General features: G+C 41.0%; 1 protein-coding gene across 1 annotated transcript in view; it reads left to right on the top strand.

Moving 5' to 3' along the window:
• Positions 1-281: 281 nt before the first annotated feature.
• Positions 282-26,602, top strand: part of cdhr1a (cadherin-related family member 1a) — a gene marked incomplete at both ends in the record, with an annotated part of 77,918 nt that continues 51,597 nt past the window's right edge. Inside the window, one exon of the mRNA XM_083774959.1 lies at positions 282-452. Within this exon, the coding sequence (XP_083631085.1) occupies positions 282-452 (171 nt within the window). The remainder of the gene's footprint in view (positions 453-26,602) is intronic.

Genomic DNA, 26,602 nt, shown 5'->3' with positions numbered 1-26,602 from the left:
TCTGAGCTTGTAGATCTGCTATTTTCAAAAACTTTGAACACTTGAAATGGGACATTCTGCACAACGAGCACTTTTACTTTTGTAAGTACATTTTGATGCCAATACTACAATACAATACAATACTTTTACTCAAAGTACATTTTGAATTCCGGACTTTTTACTTGTAACAGAGCATTTATATATATATATATATATATATATATATATATATATATATATGACCAGTATTGGTATTCTTTCCACTTCCTCTGTGGAATTAAGAAGCCGTTTGACTAAGACAAATGGCAGATGACCCGGTGGACACTGTAGCTGTGGAGACAGCAGGCCCTGCGGGCTGGGCTGAGAGGTATACCATCAGAACACTTCCTGTGCTGCTGTGTGTGTGTGTGTGTGTGTGTGTGTGTGTGTGTGTGTGTGTGTGTGTGTGTGTGTGTGTGTGTGTGTGTGTGTGTGTGTGTGTGTGTGTGTGTGTGTGTGCACGCTATATGCTGGGAGGGCAGGCATCAGCGCACCTTGGGCACTTATATAACAAACACACCCGTCCAGTGTTGTTTTTGGCATCAACTTTCTATTTTAGTTTTAGTCAAATTTTAGTCACCTGGAATGTTTTAGTGTTAGTCTAGTTTTTAGTGTTAGTCTAGTTTTAGTCGACTAAATATCATTACATTTTAGTCGACTAAATCTACAGTTGAGTGTAAAATGACTTATTTTTTATCAATTCCACAATGTAGAAAGTGAAAGTCCGGAATTAATGATGTACTTGAGTAAGAGTACAATTTTTTTTATTGGTGTAAAAAAAACATATTTAAAGTGCCAAAAGCAGAATGTACTCATTATGCAGAATGTCCCATTTCATAATTTTCAAATCTATACTATAAATTGTATAAACATGAGCAGATGCACAACCTCACAATGTGTCGCATTAAGGCGCATTGTGAGCTTGTAGATTGGCTATTTTCGAGTAAAAGCATTTGCCTATGAGATGTAGTGGAGTAGAAGTAAAAGTACTGAAAATTGGAAATACTCAAAAATGTACTTAACTACAGTACTTGAGTAATAAATGTACACCACCACCAAGATGTTCCTCTGTTGTACTTACATACTCATACAAAATACAATAAAAAGATGTGGACTCAAACATTTAGCCTAATGACAGGCTCAAAATAAGGGCAGCGGGTTGAGAGTGCTTAAAGGGAAGGTGTTTTAACAAAACACGGGCTGCGTCACTCACTCGTCAAAACATGCTTTGAGTAGCCAGCATGAAAAACTAGAGGAAACACAAACCAGTATTCTTGTATATGTTCACAATTCTCTTGCAACGTATTCACCAAAGAAACAACGTAATGCAACGCTAAATCATCTTTCCCACTGAATCACAAAAGATGAAATAACAATGATCTGGTTATGGAATATGACACCACCCGTCCATTAAGTCAAGTCAGTCAACATACAGTGACATGCTACTTCACACTTGTGTTGAATAACATACGGTTAACAGTAACTTTTATGCTCGAGTAAGATACAACAATAAACAGATATATGCCTCAATAAATATGCTGAGCACGGTGGCCCCTAAATCACTGCAGAAATCGTTCCTTTCTCTAAAACCCCCCCCCCTATAACTATATCTGAGCCACAGACTACTCGACTGGATGGGTGATGCGTTCTCTCTATAGAAATGTTCATCATTATTCTTTCACCCACATAAAATGATCAACAACGCAGATGACAATCTCTGTGCAAAGAGACGGCAGAGAGCCCAACAAAAAGGGGAAGTCTGACAGCCATTTCCACAACAGATGTTTTTACCGAGGGGTGTCTTCTCTCCACTGAGCAGTCTCACACATGAGAGACCCCCAAAAGCTTCAGAGAAACGTCCACAGAAAAAAACACAAACATGTAAATTTATAACTGCCACGATGTCTCAGACGGATAGGCCTGCACCTTTTGTTTCCCCATCTTCTCATGTCTTCTTTACCTTTTAATAAAGACGCAAAATAAAATATATATATATATATATATTAATTTTTTTGTCTAAAAATATATATATATCAGCACATATGCTGCTTCATTTTTAAACGCGTGGCAGGATTCAATTAGAGTTGCAATTTTCGGGGTGTAAAGAGGAAAGGAGGGGGGGCAACATCGTTACATGTTATCATAAAAACATAAGTCCATATCGATCCGGGTTGTGGGGTAAAGGCTCTGCTATTGACAGGAAGACTGAATATGTCGGGAGGGGAAATATTTCACATATTTGGCCTGTTCACTCCATCACTGTGAGGGGGGTGTTTTCCTGGGCTGTATATAATAAACACGTGTGTTCTTTATTTCCCCCTCAGATCAATGGTAATGCATGGGGGGGGGCACACAAGATGGATGCCATGGGCAGGTTATCCTATCCACTGCTGAACACAGACACACAGAGTAGAGTTCAGTAGACCCACCGTACCAATATGAACCTATGGGTCAGTTGTGTTGTGTTCATATTAGAGCTGGGTATAGGGATGAAATCAAATATGCCTATATGTGTTTTACCAAAAACCTCAATATTTATATATTTTTCTGGCTTCAGATCGGCTATTTACTATTTTTTGAAAACAATATTTGATATCTACACTCATATTACAATATTAATAAATATATAACATCCATATTCCATATATTGCCCGGTCCTACGTCTCCCTACTTACTTACAGTATTGATTGTTTCTTTGTATCCCATAAAAACTTTATGCGATTTAAATGTCTAACATCTAAAGTGATTAATTCACTTCAGCCGTACTCAGGTATACTCAAGGCACGACTCACCAGAGGTTATAAATGAATTGATTATGTTGTACTGCCAATATAACAATTAACGATGATCTTTCTTTTCCTTCTATTTATCCAATTGTTCCCCTTCTTCAGTATTGCTTGTCTAGGGGGGAAATGGGGCCAAAATGTTAAAGTAGTGGTACGGCCGGAGGGTCTGTGTATCCCGTCTGGCCCTGTCATCTCACGTGAGGGAAGGGGAGGGGGTGAGTAGCAGTGGGGCAGCCTGTTGTCCACTTCCTGGGGACTGGTCTGGGACAGGAGGCAGACGGGAGGGCAGGCTCGCCCCCCACACAGGTGGCCCGGATCCGGATCAGATCAGCCTCGCCCTCCAAAACAAGAAGCCAGCTCGCTCCAGCTCAAGTTCCAAGTTCCCCCACAATTCACTATAACCCCTTTCCCCTTTTTCCTCCCTAAAAAAGAAAATCCACGCTTGCATGTGGAATTAAACTATAGCGCCACGACTCTAGACAATTTACTATTAGTGAATTAACACAAATTAAATGTATATTTAATCAATGCGTGTCAGCCTTAACTGGATGAGTAACAGTATCAGGCATTTTTTAAACCTACACAAAAAGGCAGAGAATTACAAAGGCTCCAAAACCAAATGTACGAGTTGAGAGACAGAAAAATGATTACTTGAAAATCTTACCTCCACTTAAAACCTGCCGCACTGTATGATTGTTAGGGAGACTTAGTATTATGAAAAAGTTTCAATTAATTAAACTCTACTGTGCATGATTTCACTCTCTAAATGCACCTTTTGTAATGCTTTGGAGCAGATGTGTAAAGTATTTAAAGATTTTAACGAATTCTCTCTTTGGTGTTGAGAAACCAAATAATGCACTGATTCCATCTTTGCTGCACAGGTAATTTAATTGAAAAATGTCTAATGATTCCCCGCCTTTCTATTGTGGATGCAATGCTACACATTCACTAAGAAAATATAATAAAGAAAATAATCAAAATATGAAGTCACTCTGGCTGAACTGCAAATCGAACATTAATAGAATAATTACAGAACTGTTCCGTTAGACGGCTCATTATTGTCTAAAGTTGGGTAAAGGGTAATTAATCTGGTAGTAAATCATTCAAACAGTGTTTGGTAACTCTGATGAGAATGTTGGAATTATAATTTCCTTCTCTTCTTTTTTTTTGCCTTTTTTTGCTTCGACAGTCACCCCTGCACCTCCGCCCCCACCCCCCCCACACACACACCTCCCCATCCCCATTGTCTGTGTGAAAATGGAAATGTTTGCCTGCAGTACAATATCCACATTATGTACCCAGAATCCACATTGTTGCTTATTCTACTGCAGTACAAGTAAGGAAATATATTTACACACTGCATAATGTGCATATTATATATATATATATATACACATCTAATAAAGATATACATGAGACTTAACCCTAACATCGCAATTTTGCGGCATGTTCATAGGCGAAACATTTACGAATTTCACCATGTTGTCGCAATACATTGTTACTACTTTCAGTAAATGAAGTTCAGTGTTTTTGACTTTATAATATAATAGATAGCCCAAATCCATTCCAAAGCAACATATGGTGCGTTCAATTATGTCTTGAATTAGGATTTATTGTTCAGAAAACATTTTTTATTCCCCTTTAGTATTTCATTTTCATTTGAATTGCCTTGATTTACACCGTAAACTTTGTTTACTAACATATTTCTGAAATACCTTTTCTGCATCTAACAATATGTTTACTGAAATGCAGAAGTTGTCAGGCACATACATACAACAGCAGCCTTTCCCAGGTCTATGCCACAAACTGTACTATATTATAGACATGCGTCCACGCATACTGTAGTGTATGTACACTACAGCACAATATCACACACACACACACACACACACACACACACACACACACACACACACACACACACCACCCCCCCCCCCCATCTGATGGAAAATATATAACTTGTGGCAAACCAAAATGCCAAACCAGACAAGCTGAATGGCTTATGGAAGACTATAGGACACAAGGTACTAACTAATGTCCTTCAGATATTTAAGTTAAAGAAAATCTAATTTAAGAAAGCCCATCTTTTTCTATACTCAAATTTGCTCTGTCCAAAGTAAAGTAAGTAAAGCACAAGTTTATTTTGAAAGAAACTTGATGGTAAGTTTTTTAGTGAAGTACGGTATACGGTTTGTTAACAACTCAAAACAACTTTCATAAAAGGCCTTATGCGGCAAAAATATGAACAGAATGTATTATAATAACAACAAAATAGGAGTTCACAAAGACACACAAAGCTATGTGGGGTCCTGAGGTCCTTGGAAGGCGGCCCACAGGGGGGTCCCCAGCAGTGTTTTTTTCGTCGACTAAAACTATGACGAAAAATGTTCGTCAGTTAGATGTTAGACAAGAGATCCAGTATAAGTCATTTTACACTTGGTTGCATGTTGAAAATAGCCGATATACAAGCTCACAACGCGTCGTGACTGTGAGCTTGTAGATCGGCTATTTTCAGCAAGTGTAAAAACAGTCATTACGACGGCATCAAGGCCCGCCAAAATACTAAATTTAGACTAACACTAAAGCATTCCAGGTGACTAAAATGTGACTGAAACTAAATGAAAACTATTGATGAGACTAGGACTAAAACTAAAATCCAACAACACTGGTCCCCAGCTAAACGATGGATGGTGGTGAACCAAGTGGACCCTTACAAGTCTGTAACTAGTGTACAAATGGGACTTCTGGTTCCATTTATACACTCTCTGAGTTATGGCGGTCTGTGGCCTTAATGCCATATCAAACTGGGGCTCCTTGAAATTAAAAAAAATTGAGAAGCGAATGGGTAAAGTGTTTAGGATGTGATTCTGTGTATTTAGGCTGTCAATCCACTCTGTCATTCACTGGCAGTTCCCAAGAGGAAAACAGCCTCTCTCTGAGAGGAACTAGTGGGAGCAGTGGATTAGACTGATGTCACCCGTGACTCAATGCTGCCATCTAGTGTTTGAATGCTTTTCTATGGAAACAAAAAGTGAGGGACAAAAGAAGAATTTCAACTTTAAACTAGAATCCCTACATATATATACGGTATGTGTAGAGACAAATATTAAAAGCACAAGAGACCAGTTCATGTCTCAGGGTTAATGGAGCAGTTTGAAGCTCCTTAGATTCTTTGGAGAATAAAAAAGGATATTTGCCTTGACAGATGTGGATTTGATAGTTTGAAGCCACCACAACAAACCAAGGATGTTAAGCCACTCTCTTAACATCCTTGCAGACTGCTGCCATTTTTTTCATGATTTGATTAAATTATTAATAATCACAACACGCAAAGTAACTAACAGCAAGGAATTGACCAAAGTGCTGTATAAGGTGAAACAAAATCATCAACAAGAAAATAATGCAACTTTAGTCAATTAGTGGTGTAAAGAAGTACAACATTCGCCTCTGAGATGTCGTGGAGTAGAAGTAGAAAGTATACTTCACTCAAGTAAATTGTACTTTATATTGAAATTGTAGGCCTACTTTAAGTACAGTACTTGAGGAAATGTACTTTTAACACCCCTGCTGTTCACCTGTGTCTAGCCATGACAGCAGAAAGTTGAAACAGAGTTCATCCAGCCAGCAACTGTTCTCTTACTCATGTTATCAGTAGCATAGCATCATTCTGTCCTGATGAAATATTACAGCTAGACAGGATAAATACGGCCAAGTTGAGCCAACTGAGCCGAGCGGGGCAGCCAGGAACACCATAGAGTTGGGCATTCATTATTTATAGTCACATATTTTCTTTAATACCAAAACACAGACAGAGGAGGTAACAGAGAGCAGGATCTGATGACATCACTGATGTTGCCTCAGATAACACCTCGATCATCAACTATGTATGTCTCTCTGACAAAACATAAGAGCTCGTGTTCAATGGGGGCGACAGTGGCTCAGGGGTAGAGTAGGCCGGTAGAGCGGCCGGATGGGAAACGTCCGCAAGGTTCCTGGTTTGAACCCGGGCTATACCCCAGAGTTAATGTCGAAGTGTCTTTGAGCAAGACGCTGAACCCCCTAATTGTTCACGAGGTTGGCGGTGCCTTGCATGGTTTCCTCCGCCATCGGTGTGTGTGTGTGTTGCACAGACCATGTAAAGCCCTTTGGATAAAAGCACTAAATGCACCACTTCAATGCAGGTCGACGTTAAATGAGTCTAACAACAGTTAAGACGCGTATATACCTCAATCATCACCGCCATATAGTTCAAAGTGAACAGTTTATTTCATTTTGTTTATTTAAATTCAAAGTTTAAGAAATCACTTAAAGCGAACCACACAGTTGCAATGGTGGATAATTATCTCATCATCAGTTTGAAGTCCGCTTTCCAGGCACCACCAGTGGGTTGGACGGGATTCTCGCTATGGCTTTCTTCCACCGGGAACGCCAGTCCACGGTCGATGCCGAGTCCTTTCAGGTCAGCCAACATGTACTGTCCTCTGCCAGGTCTTTTTTTTTACTTCGGCCAGTGGGGTTAATCGACATTACTTTCTTCACCCAATCCTTCTATTCCTTCCTTACTACGCGTCACCGCAGTCTGCCTCTCATCGCCACATCCACTATGGCCTCCACTCGCATCTTCTGTCTCAGCTCTGCACTGGTCTTTCTCTCCCTCAGTGACACACAGCAAATCCATTTTTTTCCTTACATTATACTGTAACGGTTTGGTCTTTTGTACTTGTTTTGAATTGATAGTAATTATAGACCACAGATTTAAACGACCTGCTCAGGGACTACTGATTAAAATGAGCTTCTTTCTAGCTAACTCTGGCACATTTATGACCTGCATGTGTAAACTGAAATGTTGATTGTTTCTGGTAAAAAAAATAAAAACGTATATTCCAAACGACTAACGAGGAAACTGAAGATGAAGCTCATGAAGATTAATATCAACCCTAAAACGATTGGCATACAAATGTACGGTCTGTTCTTGCAAGAGCTATAACAAACGATGTAAACAAGGACAGATTTTGGAATAGACTGGCAACTGGGCTTCTACACGCACGCACGCATGCATGCACGCAGCACACTGCAGTGCTCATTGCTATAATCAATACAGTATCATATGGATGTTAAAATTTAATCGAAAATGTATAATCATTAATCACAGAAAGAAAACGTAAACTTAACAGTTAACAAGTTAACGAATTGAAAGTTCTACAGTTCTATCATAGGTAGAAAACTTAAAAAAAGTCCCCCCCCCATGGTACTATAGCCACAGAAACGTCTCTCTTTTGCATGTGATACTGATGTGACAGACAGGACAAGTGCACTTTTCATTTAATATTAGGCTATTCCTCATAAAAGATGCCATTGCCTGGCCCTGTATCTCAAAAGGTCAAATACATAATGTATTAAGGAATATAATATTCCTTTTGTATTCTTTCTGTATATCATCAAAAAGTAGATTTTTATAGACATTATTGAGAGAAATTAATACTCTCAGATTCAAACTCCGCTTATCAACTAACCGGTTAATCGCCATCCATCCATAAGTATATTAATTATCAAGTAATGCATGAATCAATAATTTGCTTACTATACTATACTATACTATACTATACTATACTATACTATACTATACTATACTATACTATAATGATAATGCATTACTTGATAATCTGACATATGATGATATGATTCATATCATGTGAGATCTAAAAAAAACTCCAGCTTGAACAGCATGTACGTGTCAGAAAATAGCAAGTAACCATGATTCATGAAGGAGTTCATCAAAAGTAGATATATCTTGAGAGAGAGGAACATTGACAAGCCACCCAGAACCAGTATAGCACCTAGCCCTCCAAGCAGAACCCAATGGTGACATTTTTGACGACCCAGACCATGGGGTCCTGTTCCAGCAGTACCCTGCCACCTGGTACGCGGACATAAATAAAACAAACACCGTGGATAACACCTGTCTGCGCTCTTTGACGACTTTTTTTCCTTTGAGGGCTTCTGAAACTGTGAACTATAATTACCTATACATGCCGCTGCGAATATCTCCTATGGCGCGGAAGCCGTTAAGTATTTTTAATCTTTGTTTGACCGATTTGGTCGCTTTGATTCTTCTCTTCCTTCCTTGTTTATTGACACCTCATTGTACCGCCTATCTGGCTAGCTAGTGGCGCAATAGCTATGACAGAGCAGATCAGAGGCAGGGGCATAGCCGCACAAGCTAACCGCACACCGGGAGGCGGTACAATAAACGGTAAACAAACAAGAAGAAATAAAGCGACCAAATCGGTCAAACAAAGATTAAAAATACTTAACGGCTTCCGCGCCACAGGAGATATTCGCAGCGGTATGTATAGGTACTTATAGTTCACAAATTCAAAATAACTCAAACTAAAAAAGGCCGTCAAACACTGCAGATACGATGTTAGCGAACTTAGCGAGCATATTTATGTCCGCGTTCCAAAATCCCCATGCGAAAATATAGATATGGACAGGGACCCTACACAAAGCGACATCCAAATTTCAGAAAAGCTTTATGGAGGGTTCCGAGAGGGGCTATATAGCACCATACCATATAGCCCCTTTCGGGACCCTACATAAAGCTTTTCTGAAATTTTGATGAGTTTTATGTTGGGTCCCTGGTCATGACTATATTTTCGTATGGGAATTCCGGAACGCGGAAGTAAACATGCTCTCTAAGATCCTATCTGCGGCGTGTGACGGGCTTTTTTTGCTTGAGTTATTCTGAATTCGGGAACTTTAAGTACCTATACATCCCGCTGCGAATATCTCCTGTGGCGCGGAAGCCGTTAAGTATTTTTAATCTTTGTTTGACCGATTTGGTCGCTTTATTTCTTCTTGTTTGTTTACCGTTTATTGTACCGCCTCCCGGTGTGTGGTTGGCTTGTGCGGCTACGTCCCTGCCTCTGATCTGCTCTGTCATAGCTATAGCGCCACTAGCTAGCCAGATAGGCGGTACAATGAGGTGTCAATAAACAAGGAAGGAAGAGAAGAATCAAAGCGACCAAATTGGTCAAACAAAGATTAAAAATACTTAACGGCTTCCGCGCCACAGGAGATATTCGCAGCGGCATGTATGGGTACTTATACTTCACATATTCAGAAACGCTCACACGAAAAAATGTCGTCAAAGAGCGCAGACAGGCGCTAAACATGTTGTTTATGTTTTATGAATGGCGCGTACCAGGTGGCATGGTAGTGATGCAACAGGACCCAATGCAATTCAATTCAATTCAAAGGGCTTTATTGGCATGAGAAAACATACGTTTACATTGCCAAAGCAGAAAGAACAGTACAACAATACAGCAATACAATCAAAACAAAAACAAAAATTATGTACTTTGTCAGATTCTTCAATAGATCAACTTCTATGTTCAAGATCACTCGATGCAGGTATAGTGCAGGCATATACACAATGATTAGTCTTTACGGTGGTTGTGTTCCATTTGATATCCTTCTCCTATCACAGCAACTCACAAATCTTGCTGCTGTGTTTGCACATTGTTGTACTTCGCCCAGCAGATATGGGAGTTTTTTGTCATTGGTCATGTTTTCAAAATCTCCGTGTGTGGTTGTAATCTGTGGGAAGTATGTGTCTCTGATGTCTTGGTACAATGGACAGATGGTTAGGAAGTGTAGCTTGGTTTCCACTTCATTTAGTGTGCAGTGGGTGCATAGTCTGTCTTCTCTCGGGATACAGGTCTGCCTATGACGGCCTTTCTCGATCGCGAGACTGTGCTCACTGAGTCTGTACCTAGTTAAGATTTTTCTTTGTTTTGGGTCGGTCACAGTGCTCAGGTATTCTGCCACTGTGTATTCTCTGTTTAGGGCCAGATAGCATTCTAGTTTACTCTGCTTTTGTGTTGCCACTTTCCAGTGTGTCAGATAGTTTTCCTTTTGCTGTTTTATAATTTGGTTTAGTCCAATGGGTTTTCTATCTCGTGGCTCTGTTTGTGTTTGTGCCCGGAGTTCCAGGGCCAGCTGGCTGAGGGGGCATCTCTCTAGAGTTTCACTGTGTGTGAGTGCCTTGTTATGGAGTGCATCTAGGTCACTTTCTTTTAGGTGGTTGTAGAACTTAAGTGCTCTCTTTTTTATTTTGATGCACTGGGTCGAACAAATGTCCGAAACTTCAGTAGCATTGGGTTCTGCTTGGAGGGCTACATACCATAGTAACCACAAGGTTCTCAAGTATACCTTCATGTCAATGAACTATAGGCCTATTGGCCATGGGTGGGTCAGGGTAAAACCAGGGGGGCAGTCAGCCAGATATTTCGTGAAGCCTCATTTGAAATCGGTAGTTCATAATAATGGCCTGTTGTGGCGCTGGACTGGACCCAAAAAGCCCCATAGCTCCATAGAGGCCCATGTATTTTGGCCCAACTTCACCTAGACTGTATTACCTTAATAAACATGGTCATGAATACTTTCTTCTTCCAGTCACTAGTTTAAAGTCTCATTTCTAATGTCATAATATTCTTTTTGGAAAATGATGGTCCCATTAATTAAAAAAATGACCATAAAGAAAAAAAAACATCGCGTATGTTCTGAGGGGCGTGGCTACCGTTACAGTCTATGATCGGGATTCCCCTCCCACTCGAGTCAAAATAAAAACCAACGGAGAAGAAGGGGGGAAGTCCCGCCTCGTTGTCTGGGCAGCCAATGGCCAGCTGGTCCAAAACGGAGCCAGCCAATGGCCAGCTGGTACCAAACGGATCTAGAAAGATGGCGACTTACAGTGCAGGAATAACAGGCTTCATTTTACGTCCATGTTAGACCCGGCGAACGCTTTGTCCATATTTTTTACAGTCTATGGGTAAAACACATGTAATACCGGTAATTTAGATACAAATAACACACAAATGATCTTCTCCTATGGGGGCCACGACCACAAAATATTTTCAAATGGGCGTCTGCCGGCAAAATACATATTTTGGGGACATTTTAATAACACAAAGGGTCATTCAAATGCTATAGGCCTATAGCCTACATGAATTTGGGGGTGTTCACAATTCACATCAAATTGTTTGAGAACGACTGCATTAGAGATAGGGAATGCATGCTAAACACACACACACACACACACACACACACACACACACACCTGACTTGACAGTTAAAATGTAGCCTACTGACTTTTGCTGGTTTCTTCTCTCCGGGGTCCATAAGGGGTTTATGGCATCATCTGAACAGCCGTCTTCATCCAAGTCGCCCCCCATTCCAGGATAACCTCGCGTCACCATGGCTTATTTCCACCTGAATTCCAGGATAAAGTTCCACAGTTGCATTGTTTTTGCAGAAGGTTGTTCGGTGTGTTTACAGTACAGTCAGATGAATGTCTGCTTCTTTATACGTCTTTAACACGCTGGAGAAAAGTCACCACATTCCATTTCAGTCCCGTTTTTTCATAATAAAATAATGGCGCCTAATTGGCTTGCGTAAGGAGTCGGGACATAGTAGCCGTCAAATATGAGTTTATTAGACAGGAAGTCGTCTTAATGTTGGCGCTGTTTGTAGCCTAGCCTGCTAGTGGTCCAGCCTTTGGCCTAGGCCCTATAGTTATTTTCCAGGTTGTTTTCATGCAGCATACAACTTTATCACAAATCGCTGTCTTCACGTTCATCAACATTGCATCATGTAGCCTACATACATACACACATTCTCCGTTTTGGTGATTTACCAAGTGCCCACAATATTCAGCTGCCCGGTCACTCCACTTTTCATTTATCCTCCACTTACAGGTCACAGGTGTAGTATTGTTGGTTGTAATAATTAACTGCAATTGCACATTCTGACCACAAGATGGAAACCAAAACACTTCTCAGGTGCACTGCCCACACTTAATTCTTGTTACTTTTTACACTGAAGTGCTTCTCCTGTTTGTTTGTTTTTATGTTCAGTATAAATTAACTTTAATTACGTATCATCATTAAAAGGAAAACATTAACCGTCACATCGAATGAAGCTATGACACCATCGTGTTTTTCATAAAAAAAAAAAAGAAAAGTACACATGCTTCTCTTTTCTTTTTTTGTACATACAATTACATACAGACATAAAACAAACAAAAAAAAGACGGTTTTGCTAGTATATCGACAAAGTTAGGTAAATGAGTTGAATTAATGCAGACAAAACAAAACACCCTCCCACCTGGAACTTTGACACCTTCTCATTTCACCATACAGGTATAAAAATTAATAAAAATGAAAATAGCAATAGCCACTTTGGTAATAAAGATTTAAGAAAGGGGAAGAAAGGTATGAAAAAGAGAAAAGAATAGACAAGAGCAATGATGACATAAGGCTATGACACCATCCTGCCTCGGTCGTATACACCGGCCCATTAGTGTGTAGTAATGCCACAGAGCTGGGTCTATAAGCAGAGAGTGTTGGAGAGGCAGGGGCTGAAATCCCATAAGAGGTCACTTTTGGACAAAAATAGCGAAAATAGCAGATTTCGCACTGCGACGTGTTGAGAGCTTGTAGTTCAGCTATTTTCGGGGCTCAACCCTGCACTCTTTAGATTTCTAAACAAATTAGTTCAACGCAAAATGCTGCGTTCAAGTTCAGGAGACTTCAGAAAAAAAGCAATTCTCCTGAATGCTGCTTTCCAGTATGCCATGGAAAGGGGAGGATGGCATTTGCATTTCTTCTTTCACCATAGTAAATGCTGCATTCATGGTCTGGAGAGGGCAGTTGTTTTACAGACGGGTAAAAAGGGCAGGGGCTGATGCCCCCTTTGACATCTATGAGTGCACGTCCCTGATTTGTGGGCAGTAATGGTATCACTACTAAAAGTAGTGATACCTTGATGTAGTTTAGTTTTAGTTTAGTTTAGTTTATTTCTATCATATAGTCAACAGTGTAACATAAATCATTACATTTCATATTACATCCAACATTTCTTTTAGGTTGATCGAAAAGGCATAGGCCGAAGCTCAAAGCTTTAATGCCTATCCTTTGTACATGTCAGTTTATTCTCTAACATTTTTAAATGATGATAATCAATATAATTATATATAATATAATATAACTATATAATTATGAAATGTATATATTCAACACTCCTAACACTCTGTTACAAGTAACAGGGCTAATTGGTTAATATACCGTATGTTTTCTAGTAGTAATCTAAATCTACAAAGTAACTTGCAACTGAAGTTTTCAAATAATTGCAGTTTAGTAAAAAATCTTAATAGTCAAGTGAAGTAAAAGTACCTCAAAGTTGCATTTGAGGTAGTACAGTACAGTACAGCTGCAGTACACAGTATTTGAGTATAAAGGTACTCAGTTCCTTTCCGCCACGGGGCATGGCAGAGTGGAACCACCTTGGGAGGAGGGGTCTCTCTCTCTCACACACATAGTCACACACACACAGTCACACACAGTCACTGTCTCTCACACACACACACACACACACACACACACACACACACACACACACACACACACACACACACAAGGCCCCTTTGAGCAGCTTCAGAGGGGCATGAGGCCACGCTGTGTTCCACCCCAACCCAACCACAGCAGTTATTTACCTTACCCTGCCTGCAGCCAGTCAGGAGAGAGGGGGGGGGGGGGGTAGAAAGAGAGCAAGAGAGCAAGGGGGAATGGAGAGAGAGAAATAGGGGGTGGAGAGAGTATGAGAGAAACAAGGTGGGGGAGATGGATGGAGAGGCATGACGAAGATGTAGTGCGTGCGTGCGTGCGTGCGTGCGTGCGTGCGTGCGTGTGTGTGTGCGAGAGAGGGAGAGAAAGGAGAGATAGGGAGAGAGATGGAGAGAGTGTGTGAGATGGCAAAAGAGAGAGAGAGAGAGAGAGAGAGAGACAGAGACTTGAAACAGATGGATACTCTAAACATTGGGGACAGTTTTTTCTTTCTTCTTTTTTTCTTCTTTTTTTCATGACACCCATGTGCAGGCCATTAAGTCACACAGCAGCAAAACAAATAAACGCACAGTAGTACACAACGTATAGATAACCGCCCGTGCCATTCATGAAACGTAGCTTGGTTTTGTTGATCTTTCCAAAAACGACAAAACACCAGTGGACTGGAAACCTCCCACTGCAGGGAGTCAGGGTGGCACTGGTTCCCAAACACTGGATCGGGGGCCATTTGTGGGTCACAGACCAATTTTTATGGGTCACGATTATAGAGTAAAAATCCCATTTTTCTTTTCCTATACATTTAAACATACTAGACCTGTGCCCGTCAGCCACCGGCCTACTTAAGAACGATGCCAAGTTGGGAACCAAGTTTAATACCCGTTGTCATAGCACCCGTTGTAACTGTCTGTCTGTGTCCCTTTGTGCCCATTATATGGAGATCGATCTGTCCGTATGCCTGTGTCTGAAGAGTGCAACTGACTGTGAAAAGTGGACTGGTTATGGCTGACTAACAGCTGGACCTAACTTAAACTTAATGCACTGAAGCTAAACCTCAGTGCATTGCTAAGCAGGATACATCCTAACCTATCTTCTGTTTCAGGTGTCACAGTCCATCTAATTTGTAAATGTATGTTTCTTTTTCTTTTATCTCTACTATTACTTGAAATTATTGTGCATTGAATGCTGTATCCTTTTACTATTGCATACCCCCCTGATGTGTGTTATGTACCCATTGTTTCTTGTGTAAGCCTACACATACATATATAGGCACATGCACACATTCGCACTCACACGTAAAACACACACAATAATAATAACATAATCATTATTAATTTATTATATAACAAATCCCTAAAACACTCACATGGACACGCTCACTCATACACTATACACATTCATTGTTGTGTTTTTAATAACGGACTGCAATGGAAATAAGCCGTTGGCTTTCTTGCATTAATCCTTTTGATGGTGATGTATAACTATGTGCATTTTTCTGTACATGTAAACATTGTCAATAAACATATCAATCAATCAATAAGAAAGTAATCAAATGGCAGGTGTGGGGTTGCTATGGCAATCAATGGGCTGAGGCAGAGGCTAGGAGCCTAGGAATTATTTTCACTATAGTTTGGGTCCCGGGCAAACGTCTAATCTCTCTTTTGGGTCTCTTAACGGAAAGGTTTGGGAAGCACTGGCATAAAGGATGTTTTAGAGAGGCGAGGGCAGGGGGCCATGCAGGGAGGAGGACAGATAAGGGAGGGGTTGGTTTCCTGTTTCCCCTGTGGCACCCCTCCCTCCCTCCCCTCCCCCTCGCAGGGCACACAGCGGGGCCATTCAACACCCCTGTGCACACGCACATGGCTGTAGTGTTGTAGTGGTGGGAAAAGTACTCACATTTCTTATCTACAAGCTCACAATGTGTCGCTTCACGACGGATTGTGAGCTTGTAGATCTGTTATTTTCAAATGGCCAAAATGTATATAAGTTTAGTTGTTACCGGTATAATAATCCAAATCTACAAAGTAACTAAAGTTTTCAAATGTAGTGGAGTAAAAGTACAATATTTGGATCCGAGTAGTAGTGGAGTGGAGTAGAAGTAAAAGTATTGGAAATACCTCAAAATTTACAGTACTTAGGTAAATGTACTTAGTTACTTTCCACCACTGGTACAGTGTGTATGACTCAATTTAAAAAGATACTCCGTGAATCAGCTCCTTGCTCGAAGAAAACAAAAAACAAATGTCCATCCATTGTGTCTGTGGCAGACACAGAATGTCCTTCAATCCCCGATAGAGGGTATGTGCGTGACATCATCATCATACCAGGAAGTTATGCAGGAAAGCATACTACTTTCTGGCCTTGACAGCCCATACATCCAAACAGAAAAGTCCAATTTAATTTGATTGGATGGAATACATTAAATTCCCTTTGTCACTCACTTTGCCACTCGATCTGCCATTTACTTTATGCATGCGCATAACCTCTATAGAGCCTGCTTCATGTCCCTAGAATCAGAACTAAACGTGCAGAAGCAGTGTTCAGCTATTTTTATGTATGCCCTACATTTCTGGAACAAACCAAAACACTGCATCTGTGCTACAACTCAGTTCTTAAAATAAAATAAATCACAGCTAAACGTTTGTTATTCTTCTATAATATTACTCTTATTTGTTTGTTTTATTTCTACTTTTGTCGTTATTGTTGTCAATATCAGTCAGTTGTTTTGTTCTGTCCTACTAACTTTTTCTCATTTTCTCCTTCGTTTTCCCATAATTCATTAAAATGTTCTCTTATAATGGGTTTTCCTTTGCCGAATGTTTTATGTAAAGCACACTGAATTGCCTTGTGCTTGAAATGTACTATTCAAGTAAACTTGCCTTGCTTTTAGATACATAGACATTTTCATGTACCCTGATAATCATAGCATTTTCTCTGGGTGTGTTTTGACCGAAGGGAAAGAGGATGCCAGGACTTACTGTAAAGTCTGCCAATCTATGCATCTGACCCCAGGGGGAAAAGTATTAAACTATATAATAACAATGCGTCTAGTCATCTTCATGCTGTATGCGTACATCATAATATGTCTTACTGCATAGCCACCATATATCTTTGTTTTGATAGTTTACTTTATTAGTTAAGCATACAGTACTTGGCTTGAGCTCCATCTCTGTTTGTACATCAGTGTGTGTGTGTAGGTACTGTACACTATGTTAATCCACACATGTTTATTTTACTTTATTGCCGTTCACTACATAAAGAAATACTGGTCGGTACTCAGTATAAATGATTTCTTCATCATTCCGTACCGTCTGTTTAAGAAGCTGAATCAGAGTGAGAGAGGGTTGACGCCATGTTGCTCCATGGTGCTCGATCCATGGAAGGAAATAAACATGCGCAGTTGAGAGCAGGAAGTTGTACATGCACAAATTTGGGCATGTACAACTTCCTGCTCTCAACTGCGCATGTTTCTTTCCTTCCATGGATCGAGCACCATGGAGCAACATGGCGTCGCCCATACGGTCTTCGCGTCTCATCCTCTTTAGACAGTCCTTGGGGGCATAAAGGAAATGTGTTTGGTGTGTGGCAGGAAGACAGCGGAGACTGGACTACTTTAGTGTGATTGAATTTGTCATTGGGTGTGTATAGTGATCCATAGTTTCCATTCAAGGCTAAATGGTGAGGGTCAGTGAGACCAGACAGGTATTAGGGCATGGACAAGCTGCCATCTGGCACGCCTAACCTAATGAGCTCCATGTAGGCCTACACATGCCATTTTGGAAAGAACTTGGGCCCCTTCCCTACTTCCTTCACAGGTGTTACCGATGATACCAATGAAGGCTCTGTTCCATTCTGGTCCAACAGAATCAGGGTGCTGCTATTGTGCGTGTTGGCTGACTGTAGGGCCTCGGAGAGTGTACAAATGGAACCAAATGGACCAGTAAGAGTAAAGGTTTGAGAACACTGCACACTAAATGCAACAGAGCCTTAATTAGTATCATCGGTAACACTTGTGAAGGAAGTAGGGAAGCAGACCAGAAGTAGGAATAGTTTTTCTGTGTGCATAAAGCCTATTAACTCCAGTTTCCATGTATGCAATCTGGGAACCCATCAGCAAAAAAAAGGATAAACAGTGCCCTCTGCTGTTTGTTTCTTTGGATTTGCCTCTTGAGGACAGGCCCCAATAGAATGTGTATAACAGGATGTTGGCCCGTTTGACCCGCCCGAGCTCAGCCCTCCACTTCCTGTGGTGCGCCTATGTTTTCATTCCCACTAATAGGCCACTATCAACAATGTATATATACACGTTCTGAATGGCTCTGCTTTGCAGCTACAGTAGAATCATTCAGTAGTGCTGTACGCGGCCGAGACACGCTCACAGACTTACAGCAGGAAAAGACCCTGTATGGATGGCATCTATTCAAGAATGCTGCGAACTACACTTATTGCACATGATGGGAGGACCACATGAGAAACCTGGACCTCTACGGGGGGCCTCTCACAGGAAGAGTACTTGAATCATTGATGATTTGTGGCAGCAGCAGTGATACTGGAGACAAATAAAAGTAGAAAATGAAGGAAAAATGTGTGGATGAATGAGTAAATAATAGAAATGAAAAGACATTTTGATAAAGCATTATAATATTTGACAGTAACATAATGGTGATGACAATAGAAGCTATTTCTTTTTGCAGTGCGTGTGCGCATGCGTGCGTGCATGTGCGCGTGCGTGTGCACGCTTCTATTTGCTTATGTAGTGAATGTGAATGAATGTTATGCTTCCGTTTGTTGTTGTGGCACTAGCTCCCCAGCAAGTTTTGTTCTAGTGTTAATTAGTACCTGTTCTGTTAAAAAATAATGTATCCACTGTGAGCTGTTTGGTGTGGGATTACTTCACTGCGTGAACACTATTTTAATGATGTAGTACGCGCTCACGCACAGCAGTACTGCGTCGCAGTCCCTTTTTAAGCAGTAGTTTTTTTAAGTTGTTTTTAAGTGATGCAACCACTTCATTAAGGAGCTTTGTGTGTCTGTGGGTGGGTGGCTTGCTGGGTCTGTCCGAGCACGTTAATAGCGTTTGGTTGGTTTTCACAACCAAGTGTCACTGTTGCGCACTGTTGAGCCTCGAACAAAGCCAACTCGGATCGTGACAATTCATGACAACAAATTAAAAAAAATAATAATAATAATTTAGAAAAAACTAAAAATATTGTGTTTGTTGTCATGATTTGTCACAATCCGAGTTGGCTGTGTCCGCGGCGTAAACGTCTTTAAATAAATACTTTTTGAAAGGTCTATGAGAAATAGAATGGGGAATTATTTCCTGGGCCTGTCGTCATGAAAGGGGGCGACGCTCTATACATCCTGATTTCTGACTATCTGGGAAGGAAACAACAATATAGGACTTTTAAAATACTGATGATATCACGTAACCCTGTTTCATATAGCCTGGCTAAAGACGAAAATGTGGCTACTTGGTTTAGATTACTGAAGCAAGAAGACGGTTTAGTTATCAAGATGTTTGACAACATGACAACAGAATCAATATATTAACTGATAACACACACACACACACACACACACACACACACACACACACACACACACACACACACACACACACACACACACACACACACACACACACACACACACACACACACACACACACACACACACACACACACACACACACACACACACACACACACACACACAGATGGCGTTCATTCTCTGGTCCTTGGTTAATCACAAGTCTGTGTGATTCATGCTTTTGTTGGATAGCATGAATGGTTCTTTTTGAGGTTTTAAGTGGGGAAACGCACACCTCCACATGTGTCTGCATGTGTGGGGAAGTTTCCCCCAGTGGAACTGCTGCCTCTGAGATCGATGTAGTGATGTAAAAAGTATTGGAAAAAGTAACTGTTTGAGGTGTACTTAAGTACAGTAGTGATTAAAGTACTTAGTTACTTTCCACCACTGCAGGAGACATTCTCATTTAAACGTTGCCATGGTGATATGCAGCATCCCTAAAAAAAAAAGAAAAGAAAAATGAAACTCGTCTTGCGGGGGGACGGGCGAGTCATTTTGCCCCAACAGCTGTGAACTTTGAACCACTTTCCCTGCACTGGGGCGTTGTTGCTCCATAGGGGGAAAAGAATTCCGGCCGTGAATGGGCTCCCTGTTATACCGCCTGCCTCTGCTCTGCTCTGCTCATTCCCGGAGCAGCTTTTGGGGATTCCTAGCAACAGGATGCATCGGAACATGTCTGGAGGAGGGAGCCACAGTCACTCCTCTAGTCCAGTGGTTTTCAACCGGTGGTCCGGGGACCACCAGTGGTCCCTGAGGGGGTTCCAGGTGGTCCCCAGCTAAAATGGTACATTTATATAGCGCCTTTATCCAAGGCGCTTTACATAGATTGTGCATTACATTCACCCATTCATAGACCGATGGCGGCGGAAACCATGCAAGGCACCAACCAGCACATCAGGAGCAATAAGGTGTTCAGTGTCTTGCTCATGGACACTTCGTCACTAACTCTGGGATCGAACTGGCAACCTTGCAGTTACCATCAGCCACTCTACCCCTGAGCCAACGCCGCCTAGCAAAATGATGGAGAGTTGGTAACCAAATGGACCCTCATAGATCTTTAACTCTTGAGTATCAAATTAAACCAAATGGACGCTTGGTTTAATTGTACGTTCTCAAGAGTTAAATTATTGTTCAACATCTGCATTACTAAATTTACAAGAAGTCTACACAATTAGAGAATGTAGAAGAATTGTTATTTTGATCAACCTTTGCCTGTCCTATCTAACACAATAGAGCATGGGAATTGTGGACAAAAGCTTATCAAATAACAACAAAATATTCTAAGTTCTGTGGCTAAATCTCACCAAATGGTGGTCCAAACGGTGAATATATAATGGGCCTTGATATGAACATATGAACTGCTCGAGTCTGGTCGAAAGCAGTGCTTCTCCACCGCTCTGGGCGATTAGCATATTTCAATCATTATTCCTCACACGGACCACAGACCCCCCCCACCAACAATATGTACAGTACATAAGAAGGCATAACAGAGTAATTTCTATGACTACGGCATCTCATATCTATATGACTACATGCAATTTAAGTAAGTATAGTACTATATAAGTATACAGTTCAGATATTGTTTTACTTTTACTTTATTATGACAAAAAATACACATGATGTATCTGCAAGCTTGCAATTTGTCGCGATGCGACGCATTGAGAGCTTGTAGATCAGCTATTTTCAAAAGATTTCAATACATTTTTAACTTTAATCTCTGTACTTTAAATATATGTTGACGCCAATACTTTTGTACTATACATTTTTAATACTGGAGTATTTCTGCTTTGCAGTGTTGAGCCTATAAGTAGGCAGTAGCCTAAGTCATTTTGCACTTTGTTGCATGCTGAAAATAGCAGATCTACAAGCGCACAACTGTGAGTTGTAGATCGGCTAAGTGTAAATCAGCCATTAAGGCCCGCCAAAATACACTTTAGTTGACTAAATCAACTGTAGATTTAGTAGACATTTAGTCGACTAAAACTAGACTAACACTAAAACATTCCAGGTGACTAAAATGTGACAAACTAAATGAAGTTTCATTCCAAAGACTATGACTAAGCTAAAATAGAAATTTGCTGCCAAAAACAACACTGATCACATCTCTCTGGTCTCTCTGTGCCCCATGGTTTCCCATTTCTCTGCACTGACCTGATCTGAAAATGAAGCATTTAAACGAAATGCCCCACAAAAAAGGACAGTGTTTGAACAAGAAGCAGAGAGGAGGTGGAAGGGAGGAAGGGATACTGTAATTGCTCACTTCCAGAGATAACAGCTTTATACTTCTGCTCGGAATCACACAGGGAGATAGATAGGGCTTACTGTTGACATGAGACATGACTGCCTTAGGCTTGAAACTTAGACAGACATCCACATCCAACACATTACACACACACACACACACACACACACACACACACACACACACACACACACACACACACACACACACACTTACAAAGGTAAAAATCATACAAACAAAATAATATAACTTCAACATGAAAAACAGAAATGCTGATGCTGAAGTGTAGCAGGGCTGTGTGTCCGAACATGCTGATTAAGAGTTGCCGTTTCCACTGCACTATGTCTTTCTGTTCTCTGAACTTGTAGATCTGCTTTTAGCTTCTGTGGCCCTAATACATGGAATGACCTGCAAACAACATTCAAATTGACCACATTGGTACCCTTGAGTCGTTTTAAAACCCCCCACAATAATGATGTAACAAGTTTTAGATCGTTTTGAAATGTGTCTTAGCTTTTTATTGGTAAACCTATGTAATTCACATTTAAAATTTTGTCCTCATCTTTTGATGTGATTTTTTTTCTGATATTGTATTACTCGACGACACTGAAAATGAGTTTAATTACTCAGTGTAATTCCAAGAATAAACAAAACTTGAATGAATGTTGCCTTGTTTTATGTATTGTTGTTTTTTCCCTTGGTATTTTACTATCGTTTGTGTACAGCACTTTGTTTCAACTCCGTTGTTTTAAATGTGCTTCTGATTCTGTGCAGGTGAATATTTTTCTTATAGTGTTGGGAGTTTGGAAGAGCTCATTGAAGTCACTGAACGGCCCTGCATACCACCATCGAATTTGCACCAAATGTAGGAGGCAGCAGCTCGACCCGTTTATGTCCTTCCAAACTCCAACACTATTACGGCACAGAATTTCTTAGCAGAAAGTAGCTCATAACATGTGTACATCGGATTTTTATGAAACGAACGCTTTGCAGATTGAAAGGGGTAGGCTAATTCAAGCCATTATTGATTTTTTTCTTGGATTTTAAATGTTTTATCTTTTTGTTTTTCTTTATTCGTTCTGTAAAGCACTTTCGCTGCATTTTTACGTCATGAAAGGTGCTATATAAATAAAATGTATTATTATTAATAATACAAATTCATTACATTATACAAAAATGAAGTGACATGGCCACGTGACAGTGCTGCGCCATGACACTTTCATGGGAGCCAAATCAAGCTGGATCAGTTCATAACAAACATTATTTATGAACCATTGAGTTCCTGTGTCCACCATTGACCTGTGTCATATAATCGGTTCAGGCATATAAAAAAAGACATATCACATGCAGGTTGTTTTCTAATCACTTGCTTTTCGATGTGCACAGAGTGCACAGTACATCATTTTATTTGAGGATTTAAACAGCAGCAGGTATCGTTTAGACTAAATACGGTTGTATCGCGAGATTTGGCTGCCAGACAGGAAACAGTGGACAGTCTCGCAACACTTGACACGTTCAGAAACGTACTTTTTGCTCTTTAGATACCTCTATAAAATTACACAGTGTACACATCGAAACGCAACACAGGAGACAATAATGTGTTACATGTCTTCTGTTATTTGCCAGGAGCGATTGCTTTACAAAAGATAATTCAGGAAATAGTGTTCATGAGCTGGTCACTGAGCTCTCACTAACTAAGCTCTCATTGACTCCAGTGCATTCTGCCGAACTTCCGGGTGCAGTTTGGCTCCCATGGTGTGACGAATCTGCCGTCTGGAATTGCGTGATAGCGAAAATGATGTTGGTTACTTTACCTCCATTTAATATACCTTGGGTTAACCCAGGAAAGGACCTGGAAGCTCTGGAAGTACAGAGGATACAGTACATTAGGCTAACAGTTGACTAACATTGTCCCCCAAAATCAAAAACCCTATTAAAACCCATTCCCCTACCCTTTACTGACTCTGGCAGTGTCCCAGCTCCCCCTCACAACTATAAGAATATAAAATTTCACAAATTAAATATCCCCATATAATGAATTATCAAAGCATCAACATTTGTTTGAGGTTTTCTTAGCAAGTACTATAGGCTGTACACCTCATGCCTCCATGCATGGTCCCCAACAAACACTCAAATCAGGCTTCTGGCCAAACATGAGGCCTCAAACCTGGTCACCCCTTTTATGCACTACCCTTAAAGGGGCACTGCTGCTAGCCTGCTACACAAGTTTAGCATGATGTATTGCAATGGCAGAATGTGTGTGTGTGTGTGTGTGTGTGTGTGTGTGTGTGTGTGTGTGTGTGTGTGTGTGTGTGTGTGTGTGTGCTCTTTTCACTTTTAACCATGTCCCAAAATTTGGACGCCAATTTGAAATTGGTCAAACTATTGACAATACTTGCAATCTAATTACCAGCTTAGTGGCCTTGTGGTTAGAGTGTCCGCCCTGGGACTGGGAGGTCGGGGTTTGATCCCCGGCCGGGTCATACCAAAGACTCTGAAAAAGACGACCCAATGTCTCACTCAGCATCAAGGGTTGTGAGTGTGACATAATAGCGTCATGTATAGGGGGTGTACTTGTACATCATGCTGCCTCAAGCTAAGGAAACAGGAGATAGGCTCCAGCCCCTCTGGGCCTCATGGCTCGGCAAGGCATACTTGCAATCTAATTAGCAGTCTGTCTAATATAGGACGTAAAAGCGCGGTTGTTCACAGTCTTTAAGAAACAAAAGGGTTTGCAACTCCCTTCTGTATATTGCTCCACTTTATTAACAGCAAATAATGGAGCGATGCAGAAGTGAGTACGGAGCCGTTTCCTTCTAAATGAATGTAGGCTACTGTTTTCGCTGTTTGGATCAGCGCCAAAGAAGGGGGGGGGGGAGTGGACTGAGCTTTATCACTGTCAATGTCACACCAGCACTGGAAAACAGCTGAAGTGATCATGTGCCTGAAAATGTTGTCCGCCCCTGCATTAGAGATTCACCTTAGCTCTGCTTCCACTGACCCCTATCATCAGTGCATCTCTGCGCCGGCCTCTCATTGGCTATTTATAGATGGCTGGCATGCTTCGTTCTGTGCTCGTTTTCCCAGTAGTGAGCATATGCTTGGTCTTATCGTGCTCCTTCACTCCTCCACTACCCTCGTGTTGTTTGGCAAATGCTCATTGGCTGATAAACACTAATTATAGATTTAGCTGTCCACGAGACTATAAGGCTGAAATGCCCGTGTTCTGCCTATGAGATAAGCTATGTATATTATTTCACTTTTATTTTATGATTTTATTTCCTTTTTATTTTATTCCACGTATGTTTCTCTATATGGGCCTGAGTCCGCTAAAAAAAGTTTGAATTTTATTAATTACACACCACTTTAAACCTGGCATCCGTACATTATTATTATGTCATGCATTATGAGCTTGTAGATCTGCCTTTTCTACAGGGCTTAAGTGGCTAAATAAAAGATTCATTTTTGATTGATCAAAATGTAATTTGGGTTTGGTTTTATTGATCATTAGTATTTGACTATTATTTTTGCTTATACGTAATTTCTTTCTTTCTTTTCAAATATCAGTCATCAGTGGTTATAAGGACACTCTCCCACAAGGAGTTTGGCATTTGAACAGACTGTAGGATTTGAACCCACAAATCTGGCATCGCATCGATCGGCTCTGCTTTGTAAGTGGATCTGGAGAAGAGCACCCTGCTGAACCAACGTCTAAACATGAAAACTGATCTGCTGTTGGAAAAAGGTTTGGGATCTTTTTGTAACATCTGTTGTAGGTTCCCATGGCTTTGTACAATCGTAAAAATGTGGCGCAAATCTTTGACTTAAATTCTTTTACTGGGAATGTTTTTAACTCAAATCCCTGCTACCGGGGGGGTGGGGGTGGGGGGGTCGCAGTTGAGCCTGCCTCAACACTTCTTCTTCAGCTGTTCCTGGGGCGACCTTGTTTCCTTTTTCCTTGGGGGATTTCATTTCAGGGCTTGCCGAGTGATGTTTGTAGCAGGTTTTCTGAGTGTGGCCAATCCAACTCCACGTTCCCTTTCGGATTTGTAAGTCAGTGGGATGCTGGCTTGTTTGTTTTACACAGGTCTACATATAATATTGTTTACTTTGTCTCTCCAGTGACCAGATGTGTATGATTCTCCAGATGTGTAGGAGGCAGGTCTTGATAGATGATTGCAGCCTGTCTGTGTGTTGAGAGTTCTTGTCCTCCTGAAGTCTCGGCCCCATACAGCATCAACACCTGTTTCACTCTGGAGTTAAAGACACGCATGTTGGTGTTGACGGAGATGTTCAGATGGCGGGATCAGCTCCAGATCTTCATGGGCATGTTAAACACCACTCTTTGGTTCTGCTTAGGGGGAGAGAGAGGTTTGTTTGTCCAGGCCTGCAGGCCAGGCCAACCTGGCCGCAAGCTGCATGAGCGGAGCAACGTCTGTGGAGGGAAAACATGATGGATGCCCTATGACACTGGTTCCCAAAAAACACTGGGTCACTCGGGACCCATTTGTGGGTCACAGACCAAACTGTAAGGGGTCATGACTGGAGTAAAAATCCCATTT

The sequence above is a fragment of the Protomyctophum parallelum genome (genome assembly GCF_964188405.1).
Source record: "Protomyctophum parallelum genome assembly, chromosome: 10".
In the NCBI taxonomy this organism is placed as follows: Eukaryota; Metazoa; Chordata; class Actinopteri; order Myctophiformes; family Myctophidae; genus Protomyctophum; species Protomyctophum parallelum.
The sequence above is the reverse complement of the archived record's forward strand: the minus strand, read 5'-3'. Positions and strand labels throughout refer to the sequence as shown.